At 51.5% G+C, this 10,010-nt stretch overlaps 1 protein-coding gene across 2 annotated transcripts in view; it reads right to left on the bottom strand.

Annotated features, from left to right (window-relative positions):
• Positions 1-3,602: 3,602 nt before the first annotated feature.
• COLQ (collagen-like tail subunit (single strand of homotrimer) of asymmetric acetylcholinesterase) overlaps positions 3,603-10,010 on the bottom strand; it is a 49,685-nt gene continuing 43,277 nt past the window's right edge. For both annotated transcript variants that reach the window (XM_004692302.2, XM_004692303.2), the window contains exons 14-17: positions 9,337-9,456; positions 8,604-8,727; positions 7,052-7,154; positions 3,603-4,960 (exon numbers count right to left, since the gene is read on the bottom strand). In XM_004692302.2, the coding sequence (XP_004692359.1) occupies positions 4,891-4,960; positions 7,052-7,154; positions 8,604-8,727; positions 9,337-9,456 (417 nt within the window). In that variant the 3' untranslated portion in view covers positions 3,603-4,890. The remainder of the gene's footprint in view (positions 4,961-7,051; positions 7,155-8,603; positions 8,728-9,336; positions 9,457-10,010) is intronic.

Raw genomic sequence — 10,010 nt, 5'->3', positions numbered from 1 at the left:
CATGACTGAGTATGATCTCTTAAGTCTCCCAGCTCGGGCCTTGTTCCTGGCCAGGTAAGTAGAAATCCTGGTGGGAATTAAGACATTTTATTCGTGGTTACTGCAGAGGGCACCAAACTCAAGCCTGTGATTCCTCTAGGCTTGGCACTTACCTCCATTTTTTTCTCACGGAACCTGTTGGTTAGGAATTAGGACAATAGAGCTAGACTGTGACTTCAACTCAGGTCACTCAATTGGCAGATGGGTAGGACTGGAGAGTTCGAGCTGGCCTTACTTACCTGTCTGGCACCACAGTGGAGATGTCTGGAAGCAACCAGAGGGCCTGCATGGCCTCTTGGAATACAGCTGTATGGAAATTGATCTTCCATGATGCCTTCCCTCAGGATGAATGTTCAAGAAGCTGTGTGGCCTTGTGACCTGGGGAATCACACAGCATCACATCCACAGTATTCTTTTGACCAAAACAGTCCAAAGCCCACCATATTCTTCAATGGAATGGGTAATTAAGTTGCCCATCCACCACGGGGATTACAATTGAGATGAAAAAAAAAAAAAAGTACAAAACGATGTAAAAAACTCATTTATATATATATATAACCCACTAATGGGTTCTCTTTGTTCTCTCTTTTCCTGAGAACAAAGGCCAATCACAATTTTCCTCCTACCAGATACCGTTTTCAGGAGTGGTTCTTAAAATGTCCCTGGTCCAACAGCATCAGCATGGCCTGGGACCTTCTTGGAAATGCCTGATATCAGGCCCCATCCCAGCTGAATCAGAATCTGGGGCGGGGGAATTCAGCCTCTGTTTTAACAAGCCTGCCAGTTCATTCAGATGAACCCTAAAACTTGAGACCTGCTGCCTTAGGGTGAAATGGCCTTTTAGTGAACCATGACCATGACTGCTTTCAACATCTGGTCCTCAGTGATGGAAGGGGAAGTGGGGCCTGTGGTGAGGTGTGGTAATAGACGTGGGATGGGGCAAAATTTCAAAGAGTTGGGAGTGTGTGCTGGAAAGACAAGATCATCCCTCATTGCATCCCTCATTTTCTTCCTACAGAAGCCAAAATAACCACAAAGGAAACTCTTGAGACACTAGTGTCTTCACAGAATTTCAGTGTCACGTGGACCCCTTTTCTATAAAGGGAATCTGGCAAAGAGGGCAGAGGAAATCCCCATTTTCTTCCTTCAGAAACGTGGTTTCTTGTAAGCATTGTCTGACTCAAACTCAACTTTTCTGGGGCTGAAAGCAACTCAGATGAAACCTCAGAGAGAGAGGCCCTCTGAGAAAGGCAATGTGAGTTCTCTAATTTCTCAGTTCTCTCACAATAACTACAAATGACGCCAAAGGAAGAGAAAATCACAGGCTAGGGCCTCTGGGCCCCTGAGTGGCTACTGGGTTTCTCAAGTGCAGCCATCACCTTGCTGGATGGCCTTGACCTATGAGCTCCTGGTTATCACACCAATTGAAGATCACAGTTGTCCTGAAACTAAGCTGGTTCACTCCTCAATAGGGGAGGGACAGGGCAGACACCTCAAGTAAAGCAGTCACCAGGCATGGGTTGCCCATCATTTATCATGATGTTTGGAGACTCTTAAGCAATTTGGCCCATGTGCTCCCCATGGCCCTATTAGAATGATGGGTAACTGGGTGTGTTTATCCCAGTATGCTCAGAAACTCGTCCTACCATTCCTTCCAAATACTGGTTTGTAAGTACTAGTTACCAAGCTTCCTTCAGAGATTTCACTTTGCTTGCAAAGTTGCTACTCAAACAGTTTGGAAAGTGAACAAAGGATCAGGGCCATATCTTAACTCTATACCACCCTGGTTCTGGTGGAGCAGCTAGACTAACCCAGAAAAGCCCAGACACAGGCTGGAGGCTTGGAAATCTGTTGAACTGAGCTTGGATTTCTGTGGTTAGTGAAAGAATAAACTCTGCCCAACAGAGAGAGAAAAAAAGCCATTTCTGCACCCTTCCATTCAGCAGACAACCAGAGCTGACTGAGAAAGCCCAAGGTCACTGCTACTGCGGTGAAGTTCACAGTCACTCACTTGGCTGCTTGCTTTCCCTCTTTTCCTAGCAGCACTTTGTGGTGTCTGCTTGTCACCTGGACTAAAAATCTTGGATGAAAATCATGGGCGGTCGACACTTTGCCCGTTGCAAACCTGTTAACAGAAGACCTGAGCTGTTCAAGACACTGACAGAGAAGCAATCCCCACCCCACAATGCAGAACTTCATATTTTTTCTTTGCAGTTTTCTAAAGATTTGTGACTTTTGCAGTCCAGGCTTCGTCCCTTTACCCACAGCCAGCTTTGCTCTGAGCCTGTCCCAACCTTGCTTCCTTTGCATTCTATGGACACGCCACCCTTCCCAAGCTTGTCTCGGTTTGCTGAGATGTCCCCTTGCTCTGGCTTTGGGTCTCCCAATTTACAAGTCAGTAAGCTGAATTATGTTGGGCTACAATTTCCTGAGATCTTCACCAAGTGGGCTAATGTGAAGCAGCTGGGGAATCATTACTCTTTCTCACTGCTTTGCCAGAGAGGCTGAGGCTCAAAATACTAGAATTCAGCCCTTGCCTAACGTGTCCTTCAGGTGGAGTTGGGAAACACGAGATGAAAGGAGTCAGGTATGAGCACAAGGACCAGACTCCAGACTCTCAGCTCCACAGTGGGGACATCCCCTCGGCTTCCCACGGACTGGCCGACGCTCTCAGAAACATTTGCCTGGCACGAGTAAACTCTTGCCACTTATCCTGTGGCTGCCTGTCCTGCTCACAGGTGACCCTGGGCAGCCCACCCAGCTCTGTCCCTGACACCACAGAGTTATTTCAGGGAGGGCTGAGGGCTTTTCAAATCTTCCACTTCACTCTGCCACAGGGGTAGAATTACGATCATTCTATCGGGTCTTAAGACGTGACTTTGAATCCTTTCCTTTCCTCGGCCTTTGAGAACTCTCCCTTGAAAGAGCTGGAGACAGGCCCTTCTCGAATATCACTGGGATAGAAGACGAGCAAAGATGGAGGCTCATATACAAATGTCTAAGTTGGTTATAATCAAATTATTACTCAATATGTTCTCTGCTCACCTGACTTTCTCATCAAGTCCTAGAAGACCAGGTTTGATTTGGCAATTTTAGATTCTTCAAAGTTCATGCCAGCAGATGGCAGCACAAGGAGATGGGGTTCCAGTCCCCAGTCCTACCCCCAAGAGGCGGCTCAGTGTCCCACGTAGAAACCTCGGGTTCCATACCCAGCACCCTCTGAAGGCGGCTCACAGCCAGAGAAGGGCCAGATAGAGCCTCCCAGGCAAGAGACCCAAGACAGGGCCCTTCATGACCAGGGCCAAGCACAGGCCTGGCTCCCCACCCCATCTTAACTAAGTCCTAAGCCAGCTGATGGTGGGAAGAGGTTGCATCTGTATGACCCTCTGGCAAGTCCCTCCACATTGCTGGAGCTCAGTTTCCTTCCTTGACCTTGAGGGAATGGGGCTGCTTCACACGCTAGAATCCTCTGCATAATCTGGAAACCAGACTTCAGTCTATCAGGCAATGTGGGGGCGCTGGCTGCAAGTCCCCAGGAAAAAGAGAACCACTGTGGGGAAATAAACTGCTTTTATTTCCTTATTTCCCATTTGCAGACCCCAGTCTGAAGTGGTGGCTTTACAGGGCCGCAAGGCTGAGGGAGTCAGGCTGACCCATGCACTCACCTCTTGGGAACACCGCCTTAGACCACAAGCCCCTGCCCACGAGTCCCCACGACTGAGGTTCACATAACAGCTGTGTACAAGGCCCAGGAGTGTCCGTCCATCTGTCAACAAATGAGGTGCGCCACAGGGGAGACCTCTTTCCAGAACAGAGCTACTATACCCACTCAGGTGAGGTGCTGAAGGAAGCACCCAGACAAATAGGGTGAATGTTCCTGGGGAAATGTCAGGCCTGGCACGCAGATATGAGGACAGGCTATGTGATGCAGAGACACAGGCAGTCCCAGGTGGCCAGCTCTGGCACTCAGCACAGAGGTCTCAGCCGAGAACGCCCACCCAGGAGCGGGGCTCTTGACGGGAAAACAGGGCAGGGTTTTCCTAAGGACTGAAGAACCACCCATAGCCGGCCAGGCCTAGATGCCAGGTCACACTCTGCCAGCGAATCTCCTAAGCCAGAAATGGACATGAGGGACATCGTGTGGCAGAGGTCAAAGTGCAGCGAGCCCTCAGGTCAAGGTGGTGTTGGAGAAGAGCTGCCCCTTTGGGAGAGGTTGAGAAGTGAAGGCCACTGTTCGGCTAGTCTTTGGGGTGAGCACCCTGCTGAGCCTCCACTTCTGTTCAGGGTAGAGCAGAGGCTGGTGGGGGAGAGAGGGATCCTCAGTTCTCTTCACAGTTGGGGCTCCTCCTGACCCACTGACAGCTCCCTAGAGGGGTCCAGAGATGGGAGCCTCCAGGAGAGAATAGGCCCACTTCCAGTCTTCATGGTTTACAGGCCTCCAGAGACGTGACAGCCGGTGCCCTGGGCAAGAACGCCTGAGTTTCTGGAGGTCATAGGCGTGCAGACGCCCCAAATGGGACGAGAACAAACTCAGACACGGGTGTATGTGTCTAAGGTGCTAAGTCAGGTCTATGACCTGCTGGACCCCTCCTGAGAGAAGGGCCACGGAGGGTGCCCCCAGACAGAAGGTGGTGACGGGCGCACTTCCCAGCTGGGCCTGCGACAGGAGGCAGGGTCCTGAGTTGTTCTGGTCAGGCTGAGGTCAAAGTGCATCTTAGCAGCAGGAGGCTGTCCTTGTTCTTGTCCCACGAAGGTGGCGGAAACTGGACCAGGACAGCTCGAGGTCAGTGTGACGAGAGTGGAGAAGCTGCTGCCGGTCTCACTGGGTGCAGCCACCTCCTCCAGGAACCCTCACGTGAAGTAGCGGCAGGGTGTGGAGTCGATGTAGCAGTACGGAGTGCACTGCAGGTCTCCATAGGACCTGAGGGAGACAGACGGCAGCCGGGGTGAGGGAGAGGCAGGGTACTGGGCAGTCGATGACCCCCCCATGGGCATCTCCAGTGATTTGTGGTCAAACCTCATCAAACAGCAGCAGGGTGCTACAAAAACGGCCCCGTTCTCGTTTGGGATCAGGGTGGAGGGAGCTGTGTTCAGACCTCCGGGATTTTTTTTCCCCTTGAGACCCTGCTGGAGGCTTTAGCAGAAGGAGGTGATAGCTCTTTTTTTTTTTAATTATATTTTTTATTTTTTTACATCATTCTTCATTGTGTGCATTTTTTCATTTCTGTTGTAATCTCCATGGGCTTCCTATGACCAATTCACCCATGTGCCATCATGGAGGTGGGTGCTCTTAATACTGCATCTACGAGAGCGTCACCCCATTCTCAAGGCCTAACAGGCTTCCAGCACTTTTCATGAAAAGGTCCCTGACAAGGCAAATATTCTGTTTTTGTGAAACTCAGTGTGGCAGCCACTAGCCAAATGCAACTCCTGAGTTCTGAACCCATAGCTAATGTGACTGAAAAACTAAAGCTTAAATTTTGTTTAATTTCAATTAAATAGCCACATGTGACTGTTGGCAGTTGGACAGTAAAGCCCACAACTCTGTAACCCCCAGGCTAATCCTGAGACAGGCGTAACCATTCTTTGCAGCATCTCCCAAGGCTTCTAGGGGTGAGAACAACTCCAGTGAGCCAGCGAGGAAGCTTTGGGCTCTACTCAGTTCTGTACTCCATGTCTGACTGTCTACACCCAGTTGTCTCCAACATACCACCAACCAGCTAGACCTTCCTCCCCCTTCTTGGGGGGGGGGGAGGCTGCACAGATAGGCAGATGCAATGGGGGCCTGGTTGGATCTATCAGGCTGAGTGCTGGGGAAATCACAGACCTATAGGAGGTTGAGGAGAACGACCGCCTTTGGAAAGGACAGCTGAGAGGGAGACACAGGACAGGCCCAGGACCTGGGTCCCAGCTTTCCAGAGGAACAGGGCTGGAGGCAAATGTTGACGAGACTGATTCCCGAGGCCCTGGGAGAAGTGAAGTGCCAGAGACCCCTCTGGAGCCAGGGGAGCAGGACATGGACTCGGGGGAGGAATGGCCTTTCCTTTTCCCCTAAATGCTGTACAACTGGTTCTGTGAGGACACAGGTTAGGATTTGAGCCATTTTTGGCCTAGGAGACATTCTGGCCTGGAATCAGTACCTCAGGGTTTCCTGGCCTCCCAGGGCTCAGGGATGTCCAGGCAGAGGCCAGGACACTAGCACACTCATTCTGTGTGACATGAGCTCCCCCCAAGCAGTCTCTGAAAGAATTAACAGTGGAACCCTAAGTTCCTGGGATTTCCTCACAAAGGCCAGCAGCCAGCAGAATTAGGTAAGAATGATAGCATGACCTCACTTTCACTCACCTCTTGGAGGACTATTCCAGAGAATTCACACAGATGCTTACATTCCTTGAAAAGCCCTGACCCTTCCATCCTCCCACACCCACACTCACACCCAGAAGAATGAGGGGTTCTAGGGTTGGGGGTCACAGAGGCAACACCCCAGCCTAGAGCCTGCTCGTCTCTTCCAGTGGGCAGTGGCAGCTTCCAGTGGACACACAGGCAGCTGGGGACAGGGAACAGGTGGTGATGTTTGATGTGCTTATTGTATGTCTCCCCCTCACCACCAGTAGACAAGGACCCTGTATTGTGTAATTTGTCAATACACCTCGATGTATAGAAAATACCAAGAATAAAAAAGTCACTCAAAAGTCACTGAAGGGGGCCCTCACTGGTGGCTTAGTGGGTTAAAGCACAGCACTAAGAAGCTAAAGCCACTTCTGTATGAGTTCGATCCCCACCTGCCCCAGAAGTGACCCACAAGGCGCGGCAGACCTCTCCTGACCCGCCCGCTGCTCCCCTCAGCAGTGTACTTCGACGGTCTGCCTGTTCTGCTCCTCACTCTGCCTCTGGTGAATCCTCTTACCACCCCTGCACCTCTGGCCTGTACCCCAGTTCTATATGCATAAATAAATCTTTAAAAAAAAAATCACTGAAGGAAGAAAGAGGGAGACACTGAGAAGATCCTTACCCAGGGAGATAGGTCTCACACGTCAACTGGCCAAAGTCGGAGCCGTCACAGTCCTCCACGCCCTTTTGCCGGTGGCCGTCTCCACAGTAGGCCTGGTGACAACCTGAGGGACACAGAGTCAGCTCTGAGGTACGTGTGGGACAGGCTTGCCTTGGCCTGTCAGGACTATGTAGCTTTAGAGATCTGAGGGCACAAGTCCACAAAGCTCTGAAGCATCAGGGGCTTCCTCAGACCCCACATCCCACAGCAGAAAACAGGGAACCCAGTGCTGCAGCCCAGTCCCACTGCTGGTTGGTTACATGACAGATGGACAGCAGGTCACTGGCCTCTTGCCTCACTTCCTCGTTAAGCCTCAGTGTCCTCATCCCAAACCTGGGGCATGGACCCTGCCTTTTCCTCACAGGACCATGAGGGGTCTTGTGGGGGGAAGCCTAGGAGGTGATGAACTTCCAGTGAGAGATGATGAGGTTCCCTGGGGAACCATATTGTCTTCATCAGGGCCTCTGTTCTCACAGGAGGGGAAGCTCTTGGAGTCTGAGGCCCACCCATTTCACAGCTCCTTCTTGCTGTGGGTCTCCTGTCTGACAGGGCTGCACCAGGGGCTGAAGCCAGCAGCCTGGGTTCGCCCTCCTGGGGATTGTTATGGGCAAGCTCAGCTACCCTGGAGGACCAGCAGCCTCCGTCCCCTCCCCCACACCTGGACACACCCTGGAGTTTCTGGTCATCACCACACTTTCTACCTACACATCCCCAGCCCAGCCCAGGGCTGGCTGCTCTTTGGAGGGATTTAAAAAAACCGAGTCCTGAGTGAATTCAGTGAAGGGATGTTGAACCATGTTGAATTTCCCGACGATCCACCATTGGTTAGCTCACAGAATCCTAAGTTCTTGAGGGGGCAGGACTGTGAATTCACTTTTGAGGTGAGGAAAGTGAGACTGGGAGCCATCAACTAACCTCCAAGGTCCCCTCATTGAGCAGCCTCCCTCTGAGCTGAGAGTCAGTGGGGGGGCTCTCAGAGGATTTGAACTCTGACCTTTCTAATTCTAAAGCCCGTCAGTGCTTTCCACCTCACTCCTGCTTGTCATTTGATTAAAAACAAACAAAAAACAAAACAAGCAAGCAGAACCCCAGCACGCTGCTGCTGGTCCATCTTGGTGGCACCCCATAGGCCTGAAGGCACCCCGAACCAGCCCTCACCCCCCAAAAGGCTTTGCTGCTAAGCCTCCAGTGGGTAAATGGGGGGGGGGTCCTCATTCCATTTCTTACCCTGTCCCTTTGACCCCTCAGTCCTGTGTCACCTTTATCTTTTGATTTGGGGGTTGGGGGGTGGGGTGTTGCTAAGAAGTAGGAATCAGACTAAAGGAGACCCAGTGGCTGCCCTTCGGGACGAGACCCTGGACACCAACCCCCCACGACAGGCTGGGTGTGGCAAACTTGACCTGTGAATGGGGAGGCCAAGCCCACCTGCGGCCACGTACACCCCAAGTGATTCTGAACCTGTCCACCTTGATGACAGCCCACATCCCAGGCCCCTCTGGCCGGACACACTCACTGATGCAGTCGTCACCAGCATCATTATTCCCGTCGTCACACTCCTCCCCGGGCTGCAGGACCCCGTCCCCACAGGTGCCGAAGCGGCCATCTACAGTGTAGTCCACGGGGTAGAAAGGGGTCAGCTGGCCAAAGAAACACAGCGGTTACCAGGGATGGTATGAGGGTCGTTGCCCCTGGAGACGGGGCACTGGCCCTTGGCGTCCCCTGAGGGGGAAGCACTCCACCCTTTCCTGTCACCCAGAGCTCTGCTGTTGGCCTGAAGGCTGGGCCAGTCGGGAAGGTGACAGGGACGTGGAGAGCTGCTCAGAAACAGGGAGAGGGAGGATGCCCTTCCTTGGAGGCAGCTTGCAGAGATCTCTGCTCCCAACTGCTGGCCTTCCCTCCCTTTAATAATGTCCCTCTTGGGTCTCGCTGGTGGCACAAGGGTTAATATCAGTGCTATCAAGATAGCACCAGAAACTGCAGCTCAAGTTCGATGCCCAGACAGGGAGGTGACCTACAAGGCACAGCAGACTTCTGTCTCATTGGCTGCTCCCCTCAACAGTATATTTCAGTCAATTTACCTGTTCTGCTCCCATCTCTGTCTCTGGTGAATCCTCTCAACCTGCCCACCCCTCACCCCTGCTGCCAACCTCTGGCCTACACCCCAGTTCTTGTATGCATAAATAAATAAAAATAATACATCCCTCTCCTGTGTACAATGTATGTGTGTGTTGGGGTGGGGGCTGTACCTGGATGGGGAGCCAGCCGAGGCTGTCTTTGAAGTACAGAGATCTCTGGTCTCGGCGGAAGGCAATGGCATTTTGAGTGTTCAGCCTCTCAAGCTCCTCCTGGTTGTTGACCACAAAAATCTGCCAGACAACACAGTGGTGAGGATTCCAGAAAATATTTCTATAGGGGGGCAGCTGGAGAAGGAAAGAGAGTCTCTATTTTGGGGCTGGTTGATCTCGGGAAGGGGGTTTCGCTTCTCTGCCTTGCATGCCTCCTGAAGTGGGCAGGAATTTCTTGATAGTGCCACCTTCTAAATCTAGTTCTTAGTGTCTCATTTGAAAAAAAAAAATCCACCACCATTTAAAAGTTTTAAACATTTTAAAAAGTTCCCAAGACTTCAATGAAAAGTTGGTATCATCTACTTCAGAGTAATTCAGCATCTGGAGATGATTCTTAGCAAAATTCTCAGACTCTTAAATATCCAGTCGTAAGGCTACATAAAGCCCAGCACAGCCACACTATGGATGAATGATTGTATATTCTCTCAAATGATGCTTATGATGTATTGACGTCCAGGGTTTATGTCGACAGATCCAGTGCTGCCCAGGGAGGTGGGCAGTGGTGAGAGACATAAAGAGGAGGCAAGATGAGCCATGAATTGATCGTTGTTGAATTGGGGAGAAGGGTACCTACC

This window comes from Condylura cristata, unplaced genomic scaffold (genome assembly GCF_000260355.1).
Source record: "Condylura cristata isolate star-nosed mole 26May11 unplaced genomic scaffold, ConCri1.0 scaffold00033, whole genome shotgun sequence".
NCBI classification, from domain to species: domain Eukaryota; kingdom Metazoa; phylum Chordata; class Mammalia; order Eulipotyphla; family Talpidae; genus Condylura; species Condylura cristata.
This window is presented reverse-complemented; position numbering and strand designations above follow the sequence as displayed.